We start from the raw sequence: 22,602 nt of genomic DNA, 5'->3' as shown, positions 1-22,602 counted from the left end.
CACCAAGAGACAGAGAGAGAACGGGAGAGAGAGAGAGAGGGAGATGAGAAGCTGCTGGTGATGCTGCAGCTGTCCCGATCCCAGCCAGCGGCTGCGGCTGCATGCCCCAACATGTTGCCAACATTCCGTCAGAGCCACCAGCAGCAGCAGCCAAAGCAACAGTTGCCGTTGCAGTGTGTGTGTGGTGTGTGTGTGTGCCGCCGCCTGTTGCAAGCAACATAATCCCCGCAGCCAGTGTCTGCTGTGGCGTCGGCTGTGTGCGCAACGAAAAAATGATTAATGAGTTGCCTCATTACCTGGCGAAAATCAATGTCTTGCGCATATTCTGTGGGCCAAGAACCCGAGAGAAGAGCAGCTCCATCCAAGACGGAGCCCCCAAACCTGTCACAGCCACTTGGCCATGTCTGTGTTGTCGTTAGCCATGTCGCTGCCGTCTCTTGTCGCCCTGCCGCCCTGTTGCCCGTTGCTGTTCCTGTTGCCCCGTCGCTTGTTGTCGCATAATAAATCGATCATAATTCTGCAGACCCGAGACTCAAATATCGCAGTGTCGACGCTGATTTCGATGCTGATTCTGATTCCGATTCTGATTCGGATCTGCTGCAGCTCGCAACGACGACAATCAGCTCCTGTCGCACACGACGACAACAACGACAACGACGACGACAGCCACATCATCGGGGAGACCTCTGCTCTGACTGATCTCTGAGTCGATCTTTGCCGCACTTGGCTTCCCTTTTTCTTTTATTTTTCTTTTAATTGCAGTCGCGCGCCGCCTGCTCCCCATCTGGCCAGAGGCTGTTGCTGTTGCTTATTTACTAAACCGTTGACATTCTGGTGACTGCAGCCGCCGCTGGCGCCTTTGATAGCCATCAGCCATCAGTCGATATCCAGGCGCCTCGAATTTATGGCTACTGGTATTATTGATTAACTTCTTGGCCATATTGTGACTTATTAAAGAAGATTATGGTCTTGCAGGTGGTGCTCATTTGGCTGAGAAATGAGCAAGGCTTAACGAAGGCTGTATCGATAGTAGGAAGAGTGAGAAATCAACAAAAGCAACCCTACAATAGCCATTCGATAGCTGGAGGAGCAGTGTACAGGTAGACTGAATTGACTTCTTGGTTATACTACGATTTTTAACCATGAATCTTCCCCATTAAGTGTCGCATATCTGCCTCAAAAATGAGGTAAGCCTTTACCTTTATTTTCGATAAAGTACAAGTGTCAAATCATCAAAATCATCCCTAAAATAACCATTCGATAGCATCAGTTGCGGACTAGAGGTAGAATGGATTATTAACCATGATCTTTATCATTAAAGGATTAAAAATATTCTTGAGAAATTACCCGTGACTTCGGTCATCGATAAAGTGAAAAAATAAGCACATCGAAAGCAACCCTTCGATAACCATAAATCGATATGTGGCTATCCCTAAATGAAAGTGTATAATTTTTTAAATTAGGGGTAATACTGGCGTAATACTCCATTAATTATATGAGGTCTCCCCCCATCATGCAATCCTCTTCAATAAAGTGAAAGTGTGAGGCCATAAAAAAAACCAACCCATTTTTATCAACGATTACACAATCCACACACATGGATGGGTGGATTATTATTATCATTAAACAATGATGTTTATTTTAAATACAGAAAGAGTGCGAGACTCCCAGACAAGCGGTAATTGAACAAACGATGGATGATATCCACAGCGGGCCAATAAACCGATGCGATTGAACTCTTTATCGCTGCCACAGAGCGCCCCTTCGTTATCTGTGGAATGGAATGGACTGAGGACTGGGGCAACTATGTAAATATTGTAAATCTATAAAGCCGAACCGAACGGCAGTGCCAAAATGTAAGAAAAATTCAACGATTTACGACTCGAGGGTTCTTTATCGGTTACTGTTTCAGAGTTTACCTTTCCCACATAGAACAGATATCTATTCGGTCAAAATGGCAGGGGAAGGGGAGGATATGGCTGTAGGATTGCTGTACTTCAACCAAAAACCGAAATATTAAAGTCAACAACACAAAATGGTTTGTGGTTTGCTGTGGCTGTTGCTCTGGCTCTGGCTGTCAGGCAGGCAGCACAAACAAGTTGAATGGCATTGCAAATGTGTGTGCAACATGAGGCAGGAGGAGGAGGAGGAGACATGGCGAGGAGAAGGGCTGGCTACCAACTGCCAACAGCAGTTTGATTGTTATTGCCAATGAATGAATGCACTTGCTCTGAGGATTTGTCTGGCAGACCAACTTATGAGTTGCCCCAGCTCCATCTACAGCAGCAGCAGCATCTCCCAACCATTGCCTTGAGGGCTCTGTGTGGCAACAACACATTTTGCGGTCTCCAGTTGCAGTTGCAAGTTGCAGCTTCTGCTGCCATTGCTCTCTCTCCAGCTCCAGCTCCAGCTTCAGTGGCAGCTCCTATCCTTTTGTGTGGCTGCTGCGTAAACCCTCAGGGGGTGCTTATGCCGGCTCTTGTTGCAACTGTGTGTTGGCCATGAATTTGCTGCACAACAACATTTCCGTTTTGGCCATTATATGGCGCCCGGTTCTATGAGAGTAGCCCCCCATTGTCGCTGACATTTTCACACTTTTGCCTGGAGTGGAGTGGAGTGAATGCGTAGCAGATGTTGTAGATGACATTATCCTTGTTCATTTCCCTTTTTCGTGTTTTATTCTTGTTGATTTATTGATGTCTCTTTGTTGTGTTGTGTGGCTTGTTTGTTTTTGGGCTTGGGGGTGCGCTTTTCCCATTAGCTGGGGGTTGGATACTAATATGAAACATTAAAGCTCTCTGCGTGCCCGTAATCGTTTAAAATCTCAACACCTTTGAGCGAACAAAAGTCCATTGTTTTCGGCACATAACTACATAAATTAAGGTACTCTTCAGAGGAGTGGAGAGTGCAGCATGTCGACGGCAGGAATCGCCACCAGAGTTCCTTCAATTGATTTTTGAAACGACTTTGTTGGTGGGCTCCCCCACACACTGGACATCGAGTGGAACAATGGAGAAAAACACACACTGGATAACAAGGGGGTATTGTATTGTCTGTGCTGTACTGTGCTGTGCTGTGTGCACATATTGAATGAATTGGTTTTTGCCTCTTCGCTTTTTTGCCGATTCGATTGGGGGTAAAATAAAATTAAAATCGTATCAATTGAAACCTGTTCCGATGTCGTTGTTAACACATGTTACCCACAGTTAAAACATATATGTTTCCAAATTGCCAAACGCTGAGTCTCCTCTGTATCCAAGTTGGCCGAGAGTCCGAGTCTCACAGAGAAAAAGAGACAACGAATTCGTTTGGAAAGCAGGCCTTGATTTTCCTGCTATTCACATTCGTAGAGCGCTCCGCTCACTTCTATTAAATTTTCACTCGCAGCGCGTTTTGGAAATCCCAAGTAAAAATAAACTCGGAGTCGTGTAGGGAGTTCTTTTTATGGGAAGTAGTCCTTGACTTTCCTGCAAATCACATTCGTACAGAGCTCTCCCTCGTCATTATATTTCCATACGTTTCTCGTGACGAACATCTCAGTGGAAAAAATCGTCGAAAAGTACAAATTTAAAAAATTTCAAAACATTTTCTAAAAACCTTGTGTCGCTTGGCGTTTTGGACTAAAAACGACATGTCCAACATGCAGGATGTACCGCTGCCGGAGCCAGAGGGCTTGGGCAAGTCGGGTGTCGCGTCGACGGTCAGCACCAAGTCCACTTCGCTGAAGCGCTTCTTCAAGCTGAGCAAGAAGCCGCACAACTTCCAGGACGAGCTCCAAGATGTGGCCGAATCAGCCGGCCGCCAGAAGGATCCCACCAAGAACAACACAATGGGTCGTTTCTTCACGCGCTTCAAGAACGCACAAAAGGGTAAGGACGCGCAGGCTTGCAGCCAACTTGGAGTAACTGTCGTTGATCTTTTACAGATGGTGATGAACCAGTGTCTTCGACTAGCAATGTGACCACTGATGCTGGCGAGGAGGAGCAGCAGCAGCAGGACCAGGGCCAGGTCAGCAACAAGCCGCTGCCCAATGTGAAGCCCACAATCAAGGAGTCCATATCGAGCTACTGGAAGATGCTCTTCACTCGCACCAAGGCCCAGAAGCAGGCTGGCTCTGGCATGTCGGGCGGCATGGAGGATGTGCACGAGCTGCAGCAGGTGAAGCAGGATCAGACTCAATTGGACGGCCAATTCGATCAGTCTGACCGCGAAGAGGACATTGAGGTTTTGAACACACCTCAGCCGGAGGTCGCTGTAGCTCTGACCCTGCAGGAGCTGAATGACTAAGACACTAAGACACAATCATCTACTATAAACACTATTACATGCGTTGTCCACCCGAGCCTCGGGAACGACTAGCCGACGGTCGGAGGCATCCTTCGAGTGCTGAAAGACAAACGCCACAAAACATCTATACACTATCCTCTTGGAAATTACTTACACTATCCTCAACACTTGGTGACATCAATGTTTATTCCCTAAAATACGCCACAGAATCCCAACAATTTTAAATTGTTACACTATCGAAAGGTTCGGCCGTCCGCAGAATGTTCAATTGTAGGCATACCTTCAAAATAAATGCTCCTGCATATGCAAGTAAAATGTAATCCTTGTAAACCAATCCTTGGACAACCATCCTTTGGGTCATCAAAGTTCAGTTAAATCAGTTGTTAAAATGTTGCCTCTACAGGGTGTCGGTTACCAGTCGAAAACAAGTTTTGGAACCAGGGTCAAAAGGTGCCGCATTTGCCAGACAACACCCTGGATGGAGTCGAGGTTTTTGCTTTCCTTGGAAGCCTTAAAAAAAAGAAAGGAACACCCCCAAATAGGTGTGCATCTCATTTGGTAAATGAGTATTTAATTGTGGTGCTAGGGGGGTGGGCACGAAGGGGGTAGATGGAATAAATGTCTGCATATTGTTCATTTTATTGAGAAATCAATAGTTATTTTTTTAAAAATTCTAAATGACAGTAAAAGCAAAGCAAGTGCCATAATACTTCTTTGAAATGTCTCTTATAACATAGATTTAATTAAATCTCTCCATAAACCCTTGAAAAACTCTCCAAAGAGCAACACAAACCAGTTGCATATCGCTTGAGAGTCGAAACAGCTGTGAAATATTTACAAATATTGTCTGGAAAGTGCGCAGACTCTAAAATCCTCCTAGAAATAAATAGTAAATATTTACACACGGCTAGACCAAAACAAACACTTGTTGGGTGGGAAAAGTGCGACCGGAAAATGCGGAAAATGTGAGATAAACACGCGATATGCGCATGTCCTACTTCGAGCAGCTGTTTTTCCTTGGCTGCTGTCGAGGGTGGGTGGCCAAAGTGGGTCAAAAACTCAAACCCCAACTCGAATTTATGAAAATACCTTTACATTTCCGATTAAATAGTATAGAAAAGATCTAAAGTTGAGTAGTTTTATGTCTTAGGAGAGCAATTGTCTGATAAATCTATCTAAAAAGTATGCAAAATTCCAGTAAAAGTAAGTTTAAACTCCAGGGTGGTGGTGGCGCATCGAACAGATATGAAAATCGCGCAGGATACACACTGAAAATTCAGTTTAGTTGTAGAGACTTTTCTTTGTGGTCAAGGCTTGCTGTAACACCCGTAAAAAATTGCAAATCTATTGAAAAAACTAACAAATTTCGAGGTAAATTTCTAAGAAATATAATCCTAAGCCTCCAAGGCATCTGTGGGATATGAAACTTTTCGGGTTTCCATGAAATTTCGCCTGATTTGAAAGATTTTCCTCCCATCGACAGCATCTTCAAGAGGGGTGCTCCAACCATTACGTAAGCTTTTGTTAAGATTCTGCTTTGATTATTTTTGCAGAATGCGAAGTCCCTCGGCAGCAGTTTCGGCAATGCTAAGGATTTGTCTGATATAATGACTGGCAGCTTTAAGGTGCAACTCATCAACATGGGCACTCGTGCTGCCGCCTGTAAGTACAGACCTTAGGAGTCTCAATATACGTTTCATTTGTGTATCCTCCTGTTACAGTTCAGGCAAAATTGAGAGCCCTTCATGACTACCACGTACGTCTATTGCACAATGTCTTACCCGCCCCCTCTGGCGTTGATATTGCCAACAATATCAAATACTTTTCACAAACTCTACTAAGTGAGTAACTACATAGTAGTATATCTTATGGCTAGGGAACTGCTGAATGACTCCTTTGATTGTCCTTTTCAGCTGTCCTTAAAGATGTGCGCACTTCTCCGCACGAACTTATACGGGATCCCCACGAGGATCCCACACGCATGTCTGCCTATCCCAATCTCGAATATGGCAACCTCTATAATGCCCTAACTATGCTCATCGATGTGGCACCTTGCATCCAGTATGGACAAATCGGTAAGATCGAAGATCATCTAGCTCTCTGATATTTACATTCGATTAATACCTCTCTCTCTTGTCTTTTGGTTTAGTTTTCGGCAAAGCTCTTTTGCAGTGCCTAAGCTGCATTCTACCCTTCCTCGACAAGGATCTTATTGATAATCTACCCTATCTCGTTAGCTCTACTATATCTGTACTACCACCAGCTCTGCACCAGGACATTGTCAATGCCCTGTGCTACTATATCTTACCCTTTACTATCAGTAAGTAGCCAGAATCCTCTCTTGGGGGACTATTTCTAATGGATTTTCTTAGCTCGTCGCAGCTCTGATGAGCAGGAGTGCCAGGCCTGCCAGTCTGTCTCCTCCGTGATCATGATGGTGCTGCAGTATTCCAACAATCCCGCCCATCACTGCCAGCTGCTGGAATGCCTGATGACCCTCAAGCATAATGTGGTCAAGGACATTCTGTGCGTGGTGGCCTATGGCACTGCTGTCTCCCGCTCCTCGGCAGCCAAGCTGCTCTTCTACTACTGGCCCGCCTTCGATGCCAATCTCTTTGATCGCAAAGTCTTGCTCTCCAAACTGACAAGTAAAATATACAATATCCTTCAAAATGCACAGAAAATATGCTTACACCCATCAAAATCCCTTTGTAGACGACCTTGTGCCCTTCACCTGCCAGCGCGAGCATTGCCCGAATGCTGGGAATGCCGAGGCAGCCAAGGTCTGCTATGATCATAGCATCAGCATCGCCTATGCCCCGGACTGTCCGCCGCCCCTCTATCTGTGCATCGAGTGCGCCAATGAGATCCATCGGGAGCATGCCAACCTGGAGTTTGGCGACATCCTGCATCCCATGCAGCAGGTCTCGATGGTCTGCGAGAACAAGAACTGTCGCTCCAACGAGAAGTCCGCCTTCTCCATCTGCTTCTCCACGGAGTGTGCCACCTTCAACGGCAATCATCCCATTCGCTACTGCAGCCAGTGCCACAGCAATAGGCACAACTCGCGACGCGGTGGCGATCATGTGGTGCACCGCAGCCTGCAACCGGCCTGGCAGATGGATCCCGAGATGCAGATGCACATGGTGGAGTCGGTGGTAAGCCTTTTGCGGGAGTCGAAGCCGCTCAACTTTGAGCCCGGCAAGGAGTCCTCCTCCTCGGAGGCGAAGAAGAACGGTTCGGCGGCCACGGCGGATAATATTTCACGGGAGGAGCGTCAGAGGCTGGGCCGCTATGGCATTTGGCTGCTCGTGGGTCGCTGCACGCCCACTGCCGACACGCCCGTTGAGGTGCTGGGCAGAATTCTGAGTATGCTCTTCCATTGGTTCCATGTCACCGCCTATTCCTACGATGGTAAGGGCTTCCATTGGAAGGAAGAGCCGCCTGTAAACCCACTTCATTCTCTCCTTTCAGCTGCTGGTCAGGTGGAGAGCACCATTGAGAAGCTGAAAGTGGATCACGTCTGCAATTGGCTGAAGGAGATCTGCCGCATCCACTACAACGTCTTCATCGCCTGCCTGCTGCCACATCCGCCCGAGTATGCCCGCGTCGGCGGTCATTGGGAGACCCTGGCCTCTCGCACCAGCCACCTCAAGGAGGGTATGCAGCGTCTGATCTGCCTGGTGCCGTACGAGGTGATCACCTCGGAGATCTGGGACTATGTCATGCCCCACTGGATGGAGGCCATCACCAACGATGTGGCCGAGAAGGAGCTCAACGAGCTGAAGATCGTCCTCAGCAAGATCCTCGATCCGGAGATGTCGCCCCTTGGCTTCGATGGCAAGACAATGTACAACTTTGTGGCCATACGCTTCGAGAAGACCACCGCCAAGGTCCAACAGCAGGCACTCCACTGGCTGCAGATCCTCACGAAGCTGGAGATTCTCATTCCGCTGGTCCAGCTCTTTGCCATGTTCGGCGATGGCGTTCGCATCATGAAGTACGGCATCCAGCACGAGCTGATGCGCGAGAAGGATGCTGCACAGCTGCAGCTTCCGAAGGCCCCCAAGGTGCCCTGCAAGGAGACCAAGGCAGAGATGGCCAATCCCCCCAGACGCAGTTCCATTTGTGAGTCCTTTTTAAGATCTAGGATTGTATCCCACAGCAGAATAACCAAATGAATTTCCAGCCCCTGTGGTGGAGGATGACTCTGGCAATACGTCGGCCATATCGGACGATGAGGCACCCACCAATCGCCACACGGAGTTCTCCACCGATGCCGAGCACAATCTCACCTGTTGCATCCTCATGCTGGACATCCTTCTGAAGCAGATGGAGCTGCAGGACGTGGAGCAGCACATGGGCATCCATACAAGTGTGTGCGAGAATGTCTCGCGGCTGATCAAGTGTATGGTCACAGCGGCCCGTGTGGGCCTTAGCAGCCATGTGTGCGCCCTGAAGGTAGGCCATTCTATTTGTGAGATATGGAAGCCAATAAATGCCTTTTGAATCTGCCCTTATAGGTGGCGGAATGCGCCTACTGCGAGGCCTCCATCATGTGGCATCAGTTGGCCACGAAATTGGTTCAGTTTATGGCTCCTTTGAACCCCGTTAGGCCACCAGATGTGAGTGATACCCTAGAGATGCTAGAGTATGGCATTGATCTCACCTTCTTTCAAGGTTCCCATTGAGGACATCATCGAGGAGGAAAAGTCCTCACGCAAATCCCCGCCCGAGTCCGACAAGGAAAAGACCAGGGATGTATCTCTATCAATGGCCCCGCTGCCCATACCCCTGGGTCCGCTTGGAGGATTTGCAGGTACGCGCCAGACCTATCCAACATTTATTCTTTGATTTGATTTGAAGACCCCGTACCCCACGACAACGAAACTCGGTTGTAACATATAGAAGACTGTCGTGAAAGCAATCCCTAAACCCTAACCCTAATCGAAACCCAAAACCCGAATCTCCAAGTCACCTATAAATAACCTATCCACCGTAACAGTAAAAGCCGTGAAACGTCACCTAAAAATGTAGCTAATTGTAGACTGTACTTTGAGCCTGGACTCTACATATACATATACATCCATATTTATAAGCCGTTTGGCAGGCGAATGGTATACGATGCCCCCTCGCTCACGGAGCGGCTGGGCGTCCTTGTAAACAAAACTTACTTTAGTCTAAAGAGAATCCCACGTTTTAAAAAACAAACTGAACTTTTGTACCTACAAACAAAAAAAAACTAGTAACCTGCACTGCTATGCCTTGTAAAGTACCTTACTTGACCCTTGAACTAAACAAAAACCCCAGACTAAAAACCCCCAAAACCCAAACTCAATCTCAACGAACCAACAGAGCTAAAGAACCATCTAAACGATCCATCAGTCATCATATTACCAATCATGCCATACCAATTGTATCTTATCTGTTTTCAACCATAACTATTTGTCTATCTTGCTATCTCTCTCTACATAAATATGTGTATCTATTTCTCTCTCTCTATCTCTAACATATATACCACCTACTGCGCGTCTGCCTGTACAAAAAAAAATAATATAACTGTCTCTCTCGCTCGCTCGCTCGTTCGCACCCTCTTCCGCGCGTACGAAAACTATAAACTGTAACTGTAACTGTCTCTCTCTCGCTCTCGATCTTCGTTCTATCGAAAAATTATCATGAAAAAAACTACAAAAAAAATACTACTACCAAACAAAATACTAAATCAAATCTATCACTCATTATCAGATATCTTTAAGCTAGATCAATTCTTTTCAGACGATGGAAAAATTATTATAATGGCAGGTGATGCACCAATAAGCAAATTTTTCATTCGTTACAAAAACCAAACCAAAAAAATCCAAGAAAAAACCAAAACAAAACAAATAATAGCAATTACATTTACAAATTTACATTAACATTATTAAAAATTTGTTGAAACACACATTTCGTTACAAAGAAAACACCAATCCCCAAAGACACTGACATAACACCCCAGAAAAAGACAACTATAGTTTCAGTCACACACTAACCGTCTCTATCTCTCTCTACACAACACTCTCTACTGTCTATCTCTGTTTAGCTTTACTAGAGTAATATGATTTAGCACTACCAAAAAACACAGCTTTTATCTACCAAAAATAGTTGACCTTTTTAGTAGTATGACAGCCCCCCCATAGCTCTGAGTTTAGTACACACGATCATCTTTCGGTTCGGTTCTAAAAACTACTCTACTCTACTCCTGTTCTCTTACAACACAGAACCATCTATAATCTATAATTTCCACAGTAGGACTAAAACCCATAAGTGTGCTCTGTTTAAGCATTCCAATTGGTTACCAAATATAACAAAAGATGGGCTTAAACTTTGCACACGTCCACATAGAACCCCTATACCCCACCGATTGGCCGCAATCTATCTGCATGTGAGAATTTTCCATGAATTTTCCTATAGGATTTCTATCTATGTATATGTACTTGAATGCATGATCGGTTATTGAATGCCATTCATTTGTATGTTGACCACAACTTCATTATAGCTGGAACGATTGAACCTGATAACTTCCATAACTACAAGATACTAATACCCATTGATAATTCTCTTTCTGAAGGTCCTGTGCCGGTGGCAGTGCCCCAACCCGAACCGCACTCGGTCGGCGGAGTGCTCGTCCATATGCCCCACGTCTGTTCCGTATGTATTTCGATCACCATCAATCCGTTGTATCCACATTCTGTTCTTTAGTTGTTACCCGCCACCCCCCTTCCCCTATTATTGAGAACAATATTTCAATTTCACATTACAAAAATAATATTCACCAAAAAAAAAACCAAAAGAAAAGAATATGAAAATATTATGCGTTGACTGTAGGTATATTGAAACACCCCCCCATAAAAATATACTATACTATAATCCATATAAATATTAAAAAAACTAATTAATTACAGCAACAAAAACCAAAAAAACAATATTAAGTGAGCATATTCAAGTTGTTTAATTTTACGTTTCGTTCACGCCCAGAAAAATCACACAAATTCCAAAAACCAATTCGAAAGTTCTCGAAATTTGTCCAACGATTATACAAAACGTTTTCATTTCTTCATGTATTTTTTATAGAATAACGAAAATGGGCATTCAGTTGATAGTAATGAATTGAGAAAAGTTCACGCCACAGACGAGGTACTTTGTGCATTCATTAAAACGACCAAAAAAAATCCCAAACCAAACAAAACAATCTACCGAAAAAACCCCCAGCTATAAGCTGAACCAGTGTTTGTTTATAATATTAGTTATATAATTTGCCCAATGACAACGAACCCCCCCTTCCCCCCTACAACAATTCGATTCGATATTTGTACAATTCAATATGTTTTTCAATATTGTATGTTTTATTTCTGTGTCCAGACCAAACCAATCGTACGTACTCTTCTTGTTAAGTGTAAATAAATGTACAGAGTGTTTTTCTTGTAATTTTTTTTCCAAATTCCTACTTTCTTTGATTGTTTCCATATATTCCTATACAAAAACAGTTCTTATTTCTATATATTTACTTTGATTATACATTTAAATATCCTTTAGAGGAGTTTTTCCAGGCTTTTTAGAGCAGATATTATATAGGTTTAGACATATTATAGCTGAATATTAGATTCCAAGTGAACATACATTATAAAAGAAGGCAAAAAAATATGTCTCTCGCTTAAGAATCATGATTTTTATTAGATAAATGTAATAGCTGTTCAAGGGTAGGCTGGTAAATGGTTTTAATAGCATCTGGCAGGTTTTTTCTCATAGAGAAATGCCATTAAAGGAGAGCTTTCATTTACTTAATAGATATTTGAAATTTTTTCCAACAGAATAATAGATTTTTATTCAATTTTTTTGATCACTTTTCTATTCATTTTATTCAACTACTGTGTCTCAAAGTATCTGGTATGTGTGTGAATATAAATTACGAACAAGTCGTATCATAAGAAATTTGACATATTGTTTTTACATGTAAATATTGCGTTCCATGCTGATTTTCCCTCACATAACAGATAGTTTTTCCTTTTCCCTTACGGTTTTCCTTTCTTTTCGGATCATTGTTGAAGAGCATGTTCAATGTACAGCACCAAAGAATAAACCATAAATCTTTATATCAAAAAAATATGTCACAGAAATGCACCAGAAATGTAACCAACAAAAACGTTTTATGCAATTTTACATGTAACATGTGTTATGTAACAGTTTCTTTCGATGTAAATTACTTTGTTTCCGGTACATGCAAGTGTAATCGACATGTCGCAAGTACCCAACCATTGCATTTATCTACGTGTTTCGTATGTATATAAGGAATGTAAGATACACACACACACCATGTAAACCATGTAAAACATGTAAACCCGTGTAAATATGACGTAAAAACTGTGTAAAATTCGCCTCAGTTTGATTTTCCTTAACGATTTTCCCTCTGTCTAATGCAGATCATGACGGCCACTGTTGAGACAGTTTCAGAGCAGCTCGATCTGGCCTCCATCCTGCCCACAGATCGGGCCATAGCCCGTTCTATAACCCTCTCCGATGCGGATGTCGGAAGCGCTAATGTCAGCGTCACCAAGGCGTCGGTTATGGGTGAGAACGGTGCCAATGGCAGCACCGCCTGTGGGGGCGAGAATGGCAGTGGTTCGGACGAGGATGAGGAGGAGGAGGACAGCGATGATTTCTGGCACACTTCGGTGGGGAAATTCAAATTTACGCTGGACACGCTGCCTCAACCTCTGCAGTATATCCACCAGCTTCTCACGGTAAGACCTCCTCTTTGAGTTTTGCTGAAGATATCCTTCTAATGATGGGTTCCTGATAGGAAATACCCACCATCAAGAAGCCAGAGATACTGTACTATGTGCTGCAGTGCCTCAATACCATGGCCCTGCATGGAGATGCCCTGGCCAAGGCGGCCAAAGAGCAGCGCGGCTTCTTCATCTGGTGCCAGGAGAATCTACTCATCAAAAAGTATGTAAAACTCTGTTCTTAAAGGTCTCTCTTAAGACTTGTGTATCCTTCTTTAAAGCCTTTGGGAACTTTGCAATGCCGAACACTCGCACATCTGCCAGGTGGGCGTGCCATTGCTGCTGCACTGCATCACGCTGCCGCTCGGTTCGGATGTCTTTTGGCGCGTGGTGCAGGAGGCCTTCCACGATACGGACTGGCGGGTTCGCTTCACAGCAGTCGAACGAGTAACCGTGATTACACGTTTTATGGATTCGACGCCGCTGCGCTCAGAGGTGGGCCTGCAAACGGCACTGGCCACGGCCTTCTGTCATCTCATCGCCAGCATGGATGACATCAATGTGTATGTGGCGCAGCGGGCGACGCTCTATATCGGTACGATTCATGACACGGCAATACGGTCACTGCTCTTCTGCTTGGAGTCGCAGTTCGATCTCTTCATTGTGGACCGCCCGGTGGTGCTGCAGTCCGTCTATCAGCTGCACAACTCCCTCTCCGATCGCAAGCTGCTCGGCTGGGACTTTTTCCTCAATCGCTTCGACACGCTCTTCGTGGAGGCGCAGATCAATCTGGAGAAATGCGGCGATATCTCGTATCTGCGAGACCTCCGCAACTCGGACAACGGCAGCGAGGCTTTGTCTGCAAAGATCCTGAAGGCCAGGGAGGCCCTCAGTCAGTCGGATACCAGTGGCAGCATGGCCAAGACGCTGAGCGCTTCGTTCGGTACCAAATGGCCCTACAAGAGGACTATGTCGGCACCAGCCAGCATGGCATCGCGTCAGGATAGCAAATTTGGTGAGCCCAACAGAAAAAATATCCCAGGCTGATCATTTTTCTATCTTTTGTTGGTCTTTGCAGTGCCCGAAAAGGAGAAGATCTACAGCCGTCAGGTGTCAGCGCCGATACTCAAGCGGAAGACCTCGCGCTTCGGACTGGGTCAGTTCCTAGGCAGTAGTAGTGGGGGGGCGTCTGGCAGCAGCCAGAGCGCCAATCCGGCTAGTCATAGTTCAGCAACGACCACGGCAACAGTAACAGCCACACGACCCAAACCGTCGCCCTGTCCCATCCACCATTATACGCCACACACGGCCTTTCCCTATCACCATCCGTCGTCACACCACCACACACACCCACACGCACACCATTCCATGTACATCCAACAGCCGCAGGCACAGGCACAGGCACACCACACCTTCGGCCACCATCATCCACCATCGTATCATCCTCATCCAGCCGGTAGTAGTGCACAAGTAGCAACCGCATCAAGTCTAGCCTCGGCTCATAGTCAGAGCCATCAGTATTTAGTGCATTGCGTGCCACCCAGTCACCAAAGTCCGATGCCCACGTTGCAAGAGGCAGAGACGCTGCTTCGCTCCCAGGCAGCAGCAGCAGTGGCAGCGGCAGCAACAGCCTCCGCCTCCGCCTCCGCCTCCTCCCAAGAGCAAGCCGGAGGCAACACCACCACAACCACAGCAGCAGCAGCAGTAACAGTAGCAACAACAGTAGCAACAACAGTAGCAACAACAACAGCAAGCAGCAGCTCGACAGCAAATCCCCATCCCTCGGGATACTCCTTTCACTCCCATTTCCAAAAGCATCCGTCGGCACCCAATCTGCTGCCACCGCAGCCAGCCGTGCCGGCGCCCAGTCCCAGTCCCTCGGCTCTGGCCTATCCCATGCACTGCACTTGCGATGCAGGAACGCATCCGGGTACGGGTACGGCGGCGGCGGGCATCAGCAGCACGGCCAATCCAGGTAGGTTGTAGAGCATGTGTGTTCACAGAGAGATCCCGTGATCTGTGTTTAATCGATGTATCCCCCCTCGATGGTGTCTTGGAGCCTCACATGTATACATCATTCATAAGGTATCCTTTACTTGATTGCATGTCTTCTGGAGATAATTTCTTGTGAATGATGTCTACATATTGGGGCTTGCCAATTTTCAGTGTTGCCTTGGCTTTGTCTCTCTTCATTTCTTATTGTTTTTTAAAAAAGCAGGATTACTATATATTCCAGATAATATTCTTTAACAATTGGCTTGATTCTTTGCTATATATTTTCGTTTAACTATAGCAAAAATATGTTTAAAAATTAAGGTTTTAGAGGAATGCTCTCAAGAGCCTCATGGATTCTTGAGTTAAACCTAAAAATGTATCTAAAGTGCATGAAAAGAAGACATAAAACAATCTTAAACACATAATACGATCGTATCATTGCATGATCGCACCGCTCTCACATATCATCATCCCACTCTCATCCACCTGTACCTATGCCCTATATATGTGATATCTGTATTATCTAGTTATGGTTGTACCTACATTGATCTCTGCTTTCCATAACAAATACTCGTACTACACGTATCGTATTAAGTGTGTGTAAACCCTTCCGAACTGGTATGTATGCTCTCTCGAAAAAACATCTCTCTCTGTGTCTCTAATGCGAACAACTCTACAAAAAAAAAAGAAAGAAAAACCTCTACTTCTACACTCTCTAACCTTTCTCTCTCTCTCTGTCTTTCTGTCTCTCTCCCACACCAACCACCCACCCAACAACCAACTTACATTTGAACTCTAATTGGCTTTGAAATCCTAAAACCAGAGACATTCCTCCTGTATATTATACAAAGAAACATACAAAATTCATTTATCCGTCTATGAAAACGAATCTAATTGTGAAACATTGGCATGTGGCTGTGTCCCCAAAAAAACAAACAAAAACAAAATCAAAAAAGAATATTGGTGTATATCCTCCTATTCCCCCCTAAAGAAAGTTGACATCTAAAGGGTCTGTCCATATAATAATCCACCAAATCTACTCCCAAACAGATGGACACATTCACTCTCTGGGCGGCCTCAATGATGAGAATCTGATTGGGCTGCTCAGTCGGATCACGGAGCTGGAGGAGTCCGATCGCGAGACCATTCATCTTTTGGTCTTCATGCTGATGCAGTTCATGTCCCGCACGGATCAGGCCTTCCCCTCGGAGGATAAGCCAGTGACCAGGACACAGAATATCGTCTTGAAGCATTTGTTTTTGCTGCTGGGACACAATCAGATCGACAAGACCTTCCACACCACCCCAGAATCGCTAAGGTGAGTGTCGGCAGAGGATCCCTATATCCAAGATCTATAATCTATAATCTTTCCCTTAGGGTGTCGGCCGTTTTCAATGCCTTTCTGGCCAATCTGCCGCAGGTGCTAGACCAGAATCATCTGATTGGCGGTCTCATCCTCCCCTCCGTCATGCAGATCACCCTGTATGCCCCCTATCCGACCAACACTTCGGGAGAGTCCTATCAGAACATTGTCTTCAACTACTCCCTGTGGCATTTGGAGCAGTATCCGCGACGGAACTGGCTCTTTACCCTCCTCGTAGTACTCTACAAGTACTCGTACACCCAGCCGCCGCTCAGTGGATACATCATCTCGGGCATTCGTATGATCATGAACAGCCTGCGTGGCCATTTCCATCAGTGTAGGCGGATTCCGACGACCACAATACTGGATATCCAGGGTGTGGGCGGGGCAGCTCGCTCGCGTGATGTCAGCCAGCCCTCGCTGGGCACCGATCCGGATGACAAGGAGGCCAGTCCGCCGGTCAGTCCCATGTTCCCATCGGAGGCCACCAGTGCCGCCTCCAAGAGCAAGGGCAATGTGGCCTTCACACCGAAGCTGCAGCATGCGTTCAGAAAGTACAATGACTCCAGCCTGGATGCGGATGAGACCGAGTCGGAGCTGGTAGCCATACCAGAGAGCGATCTCTCGGACAGCACCCTGCATGGCAGTGCACCGGTGGGTTTCAATACTCCATATAGCCGTAAATTATTTTGAGCTAAAGAGAATCGATTCCCACTCTAGGGCTCCTTTGATGACACCATACACTTTGAGGATGTGATGCCCACCCGCAAGCGCCTTGAATACACGGAGGAGGTACCATACATGGCTTTTGCATTAGTGATACTTAGTTTTAATGCATTTTCCTTTATAGAAATCCACAAAATCGCACAAGTCGATGATCACCACCAAAGTGGGCGATACGTACACGACCAAAATCAAGGCCACCACCACCAGCGAAACCCTCGTGACCACCCGTCACAGCCTGCAGGAGGGCGTACGCATGATCGTCACTCCTTTGGTGGCTGCAGAGACCACAGAGACGGCCATTGTGAGTCCCCCCGTGGATGTGCATCGGGCGGTGACGGTGCGCAACAAATCGCTGGAGAATGCGGCCGCATCCACATCGAAAATGTTTGCCGCAATAGCAACCAACCATCTGAAGGCACTCGGTGCCCTGCAGGATGTCCCCGGCACAGCGGACAGAAAGCCCGGCTCCAGCAGCGGCAGTGGCAGTCGCTCGGTCAATGGCAATGCAACTGCTGCTCCAGCACCGTCTGCAGCTCCAACAAAGTCCATAGGACGCCACAAGACGATTGTGGAGTGCAGTGCCGGAACATCGAGCTCCTCGATGGACGATTCCCGTCATCAGAAAAAGTCACAGACCAAGTCCCTGAAGCGCACGGACAAGAACTACGGCTCGCCGGACTCGCCGCTGTCCAAGATGAGCGTGATGCCCAATCCCAGGGATGAGATGGATGCCGCGATGCAGGGCCTGCCGCCGCCAAAGAATATTGCCGCCTTGGAGATCCCAACTCCGGAGAGACTGCTGCCCATTGGCACCCAGGATACGGTGGCAGCACTGGTGGAGCGTGTGCGGGAGGGGCTGAATCTTCCCGATATCAGCCACCTCAAGCAGGACAGTCTGGATGTCTCGGAAAGCACCAAGGACGATGTGACGCCCTGCAGCCGCACCAACTCTCCCCGTCGGCTCATTAAGCAGGTGGCCTTGGAATCGCCACCGAATCCCAATGCCCCGTCCACGTCGCAGCAGCCCACACAGCCTCCCGCTGATCTCCACACTTCCATTCTGAAGAATGTCCAGCAGGAGCTGAAGCAGAGCGCGGGAGGAGCCCCCGCTGGAGGAGCAGCGGGCGGAGGCCTAACCTCCAGCAACAGCATCAAGCGACCCCGCCAGAAGCTGGCACCTTTCAACGTCGACACCAATGCCATACCAGACATACGTTCTCGGTTTGCGGGCTCCTGGCCACCGCCTCCGTTCCAGCCCGCCGAGCCCGATCCAGACGATGAGGGAGACGATGGTGTAGGCGAGGCCACCAATGGACATGGAACCTCGCATGGTACAGCTCATGTGCCACGTGGGGTAGGTCTCTAAGCAATTGACGGTTCCTTCACGGTAATAATTTCTTTTTCTTTAGAGCGCACGTCGCGTTGGCGACTACACCATAGTCGAGCGATGTTCCGATTGCGGTGCTCACATTGAAGAGTACACAGACGAGGAGATTGGCATATTCATCGTGATCTTGGGAACTTTTATCCACCGCGAACCGGCCATGGCAGCGCCCTTTCTCCCAGAGATCCTCACTATGACTTCGCGGTAAGAAAGAGACTCTCAAAACGTAATCCTGACTAGACTGACACAAATCGTGTACCGTTTCCAGCATCTGTCTGAGCTCTACCCACTCCTGGCAGGGGGAGAATGGTCCGCCTTTGGCCTGCAGCGCACAGGCAGTGGCCCTGCAGTTCATACGCTGTGTCCTCCATCAGCTGGCGCCGAATGGGATCTTCCTGCAGGTGTTCCAGACCCAAATGAAGAGTGAGTGTTGTGTGATCTCCAAGAAGAGCGAAACCCTATCATTGCCATTCCATTCTCCATTGCAGTGAAAATCCGTCACTATCATTTTCGCAGCATTGCCAAGGCCCTGCAGGATTTCCAGGATCTGAATGCCACCAGTCCCATCTACATGGTGTGCGAGTCGTTGACCTCCAAGAAGGCTCTGCCAGTGGATCAGCTGCCGGTGATCTTCCGGAACATGGCCGAGTATCTGAATCTTCAGTGTGTGCCCGCCGAAGCAGGCGTGGGCCTGGCCATGTGGTCGCAGGCCATGCAGGCGATGGAGTCCTTGCTGCGGCAGGTGATTGTGATCATGCCGAGCCTGACCAACGCCGAGTACATGCTGGACATCATTGCGGCCACGCTGCGCCTCAACTGCGTGCCCAAGACCCTGCTCGATCCGTACTCGAAGATCATGGCCTACTGCGTGCAGCACACGAATCTCGAGTACCAGACCGTCTACGAGCTGTGCACCCTCAACACGCGCTCCTTCAGCAAGGATCGCGACAAGAACCTGCTCTGCCGCCAGATGATTTTCGAGTTTGTGCAGGCCCTCAAGTTCAAGTCGAATATTCCCGACCACAATCTCCTGGTGATTATTGGCGTTGTTCTCCTCGATGCGGGGGGTACTTTGCCGCCGGGATCTGCTCCTGGCATGCCCGATGCGGCTCCTATGCTGACCACCAACTCCGCCGACTGCTTGCGGCAGTATATCAACGATGTGATTGACTTTCTGGCCGATTTCCACACTCTCAGCAAGATCAAGGTGGGACTCCAGCAACATTCTAGCCTTTTTCATTATCCTTCATCGTTGCAGCACTTGAAGAACGGACAAACGAGCAACGGCCTTGGCGAGGACACACTGGGGGGCGTGCTCAAGGGAGCCGTGGCCCAATATCTGGCTCTGGAGATGTCGCGAGGGAACTCCAGAGACAACAGAGCTGTCTCACGCTATCTGCCGTGGCTAAACAATGCACCCTCTTCCCTGCAGCAGGGGTAGGTATTGAAGCAGCCAAAGAAAATGGCCAAAATCCTAAGGGAATTCTCTCTTCTTTCAGTCCCAAAGAATTCACCGAATGCGTCGGACATATGCGTCTGCTCTCTTGGCTGCTGCTCGGCTCGCTGACCCACATGGTGCTGATGCAGCGTCGCCAGGAGACCCACACCATACCGACGCCTCCGCCAAATCCTCCGCCCGGGCAGGGCCAAGCGCCCGCAGCCAGTGTCCACTATCAGCACCAGGGCGTGACCTACTCCCAGCCGGTGCCGCAGGAAGCCTCTTGCCACATCGCCGATCACATTCAGGTGATATTCGCTGGCTTTGCCGAGCAGTCAAAGACCTCGGTACTGCACATGTCCTCGCTCTTCCATGCGTTTACCCTCTGCCAGCTGTGGACCGTGTATCTGGAGCAGATGGCGCACAACACCACCAGCAATGTGGAGGGCGGCACGCTGGGCGTACTCTTCGAATTCTGGGCCAAGGTAACGCCCTGCATCCTGCAGCTGGTGTCCCACGCCAAGCCCACTATCAACAAGGATCAGCCACAGTCCAGTGTGGACTTCCAGACGCAAAGTGCCAACTCCAAGCTATCCGAAATGGTGAATCTTCACTTCCTCAGTCTGCTGGAGGCCCTCAAGGACACAAACTCCACGGTGCTGGGCAAGCTGCTGCCCATGTGGAGCCCTGTGCTCTCCTCGCAGACGCAGCTCTCGGACACGCTTCATGTGCGCCTGCAGAATGTGCGCGACTGTGCGCCGGACTACGAGGAACAGCAGGCCTTCAGGTCGGAGGCCCTGCTCAAGTGGCTGCAGCGATTGCAGTTCAAAATGGGGCAGATCGAGCTGCAGGCCTCCACAGCCACACAGTTCTATTCGATTTAAAATGGTGTTATAATCGTATATAATCTTATCCACTATCTGTTGTTGCTTACACAAATAAATTATTCACAGTGTTAACGAAAAGCTGGCCAGGAATAGGGCGAGGGAGTTACTCGTAGACCGTGTAATGTATGCCACTAGAGGATGCTCCCCTGTCGAGACTCGTGGGATCATGCACTTCATTCTGCTCGCTGGGCTTTTGCTTGCCCTCAATCATATAATCCACTTGGGGATTGCGATAATTCCTGAACGATGCCTTGGTCTTCAGCACAGACTCCTCCGGGAGATGTAGGCCAGAGGGTGGTCTGGTGGACTGGTGCTGGGACAGACGCTGTTCTGCCTGCTGAATCCTCAGTTCCCTGATCCTCTGCATAAAGTCCAGCTGCAGGGTGGCCGACTCCGCCAGCGGAACCATCTGTGTTTCCTTGTATTGGATGAGTGGTGGTGTGGCTGCCGTGATCTCCCAGTGCTTGCCCTTTTTCCGTATGCGCTCCTTATCGGGGTCGTGAACATTGGAGATGGTTGTCCGGAACGGTCGGAATTTCTCCCGCCCCGCACTCCTTTCCTTGGGTTCTGTTTTGTCTATGAGGTAGAGGGAATGCTGATCGACGGGGGGATATGAATGCGCTTCTTGGGGATACTTGGCTGCCACTAGGCAGGCATCCAGCTCGACGAACTCCGCTGGTATTGAACTGGTAGCGCTCTGCCCTTCCAAGGCAGAGTCTGGCGAGTCGGCAGTCTTCTTAAACGTGTTTATGTCGGCCAGATCCCCGGCCGTAATTAGACTCTCGGGTGGAGGCAGCACTTTGACCCTTTTCTCGTGCATTGTGCCTTGCGCTATGATTCGCAATGGATCCAGCTCATCATCGCTGTCCAGTATATCCTCCACATGGGCGCCTTCGTCCACAATCTCGCGGCCGTTCCATTCGAGATTGTTCAGGGCAATCTTGCCCTTGGATGCAATATTTAGTTCGCTGAGCATTTGGGCCGTTGCCTCGACATCGTCGCGCCTCCTAATCTCGTCCAGCAATTTATCATAAGACTCTTGGAGACGTCTGCCCTTGTCCGGCAACTGCAGGAGCCGCTTCCTGGGGCAACAATAACAATAATTTGCTTAAATTTGCCTGCGCCGCAGCTAGTTCCAGAACTTACTTGAACGACAGAAATTTGGATTGCCTGTCCCTGATTTCCAGTAGTTCCACGTAGCTGAGGGTTTTCAGGTCCTTGCTGTGCTGCTCCTTGGCCTGGCTAGTGCCTGGAATGCGATTAAGTGGAGCAGCAACAATATTTTGGCTCATTTTCGTAATTATTGGTAATTTTTTCGCGGGCGCAGTGTGTTTTAGTATGACCGAACTTGGGAACTTAACTCACTTAAGCCCCCTTTATTTAAACAGGATAACAAGTTGAGCCAAACCGCGCAAAATAAAACTAATAATATCCTTCATCTTCACTTAAAAACGACCACGATATTTTCCACCTGAACTGTGCTAAGAATCTTCAAGACTCATCATATTCGTGGAGGGTACTAAAATACCCACTGGTCGACAATGGGATAATGTGCCTCTTCATGCTGGAAAATCATATTCCTCGATTTTGATATTCGGTTTAATATTACTAACTAGCTAGGAGCTTCAGCTCTGAACACATAATTTTATACAATTGATGAATACGTTTTCTTCAAGATAGGTTGACTGAGAGACTCCTTTTTATCGCAGTGCTTATAAAAAAAAAGGATTAAACTAAAAAGGTGAAATCATGCAACGCAA

General features: G+C 47.7%; 3 protein-coding genes across 9 annotated transcripts; 2 read left to right on the top strand and 1 right to left on the bottom strand.

The window, feature by feature from the left end:
* Positions 1-3,340: 3,340 nt before the first annotated feature.
* LOC108156595 lies at positions 3,341-4,607 on the top strand. The gene is made up of 2 exons (XM_017288136.2): positions 3,341-3,869; positions 3,926-4,607. The coding sequence occupies exons 1-2, from the start codon at positions 3,632-3,634 to the stop codon at positions 4,285-4,287; spliced, it is 600 nt and encodes a 199-aa protein (XP_017143625.1). The 5' UTR covers positions 3,341-3,631; the 3' UTR covers positions 4,288-4,607.
* Positions 4,608-5,559: 952 nt separating this feature from the next.
* Positions 5,560-20,920, top strand: LOC108156593 (protein unc-79 homolog). 7 transcript variants are annotated; one of them, XM_033388858.1, is made up of 27 exons: positions 5,560-5,658; positions 5,841-5,949; positions 6,009-6,128; positions 6,201-6,362; positions 6,437-6,607; positions 6,660-6,935; positions 7,003-7,701; positions 7,762-8,415; positions 8,477-8,748; positions 8,811-8,912; positions 8,968-9,106; positions 10,033-10,089; positions 10,895-10,974; positions 11,398-11,460; positions 12,744-13,064; positions 13,124-13,272; positions 13,331-14,064; positions 14,128-15,024; positions 16,095-16,362; positions 16,422-17,061; positions 17,128-17,199; positions 17,258-18,487; positions 18,543-18,721; positions 18,786-18,940; positions 19,006-19,724; positions 19,785-19,954; positions 20,017-20,920. In XM_033388858.1, exons 2-27 carry the CDS (start codon positions 5,895-5,897, stop codon positions 20,837-20,839), a joined length of 9,207 nt encoding a protein of 3,068 aa, XP_033244749.1. In that variant the 5' UTR covers positions 5,560-5,658; positions 5,841-5,894; the 3' UTR covers positions 20,840-20,920. The 7 variants fall into 7 exon arrangements, with proteins under 7 accessions (XP_033244749.1, XP_033244748.1, XP_017143622.1 ...); XM_033388857.1 differs by having other exon boundaries at positions 19,776-19,954; XM_017288133.2 differs by having other exon boundaries at positions 14,128-14,205; positions 19,776-19,954; positions 20,017-20,839.
* LOC108156594 lies at positions 20,842-22,207 on the bottom strand. Its single transcript, XM_017288135.2, has 2 exons — positions 21,989-22,207; positions 20,842-21,924 (listed from the first exon to the last, which is right to left on the bottom strand). Exons 1-2 carry the CDS (start codon positions 22,132-22,134, stop codon positions 20,946-20,948), a joined length of 1,125 nt encoding a protein of 374 aa, XP_017143624.1. The 5' UTR covers positions 22,135-22,207; the 3' UTR covers positions 20,842-20,945.
* Positions 22,208-22,602: the final 395 nt, after the last annotated feature.

This window comes from Drosophila miranda, chromosome 2 (genome assembly GCF_003369915.1).
Source record: "Drosophila miranda strain MSH22 chromosome 2, D.miranda_PacBio2.1, whole genome shotgun sequence".
Lineage (NCBI taxonomy): Eukaryota > Metazoa > Arthropoda > Insecta > Diptera > Drosophilidae > Drosophila > Drosophila miranda.
The sequence above is the reverse complement of the archived record's forward strand: the minus strand, read 5'-3'. Positions and strand labels throughout refer to the sequence as shown.

Coding starts and splice junctions, on each gene's coding strand:
- LOC108156595 (XM_017288136.2), top strand. CDS start 3,632: ATGTCCAACATGCAGGATGTACCGCTGCCGGAGCCAGAGGGCTTGGGC. Junction 3,870..3,925: donor CTTCAAGAACGCACAAAAGG/GTAAGGACGCGC, acceptor GATCTTTTACAG/ATGGTGATGAACCAGTGTCT.
- LOC108156593 (XM_033388857.1), top strand. CDS start 5,895: ATGACTGGCAGCTTTAAGGTGCAACTCATCAACATGGGCACTCGTGCT. Junction 11,461..12,743: donor AAGTTCACGCCACAGACGAG/GTACTTTGTGCA, acceptor TGTCTAATGCAG/ATCATGACGGCCACTGTTGA. Junction 19,725..19,775: donor ACACTCTCAGCAAGATCAAG/GTGGGACTCCAG, acceptor TCATCGTTGCAG/CACTTGAAGAACGGACAAAC.
- LOC108156594 (XM_017288135.2), bottom strand. CDS start 22,134: ATGAGCCAAAATATTGTTGCTGCTCCACTTAATCGCATTCCAGGCACT. Junction 21,925..21,988: donor TCCAAATTTCTGTCGTTCAA/GTAAGTTCTGGA, acceptor TTGTTGCCCCAG/GAAGCGGCTCCTGCAGTTGC.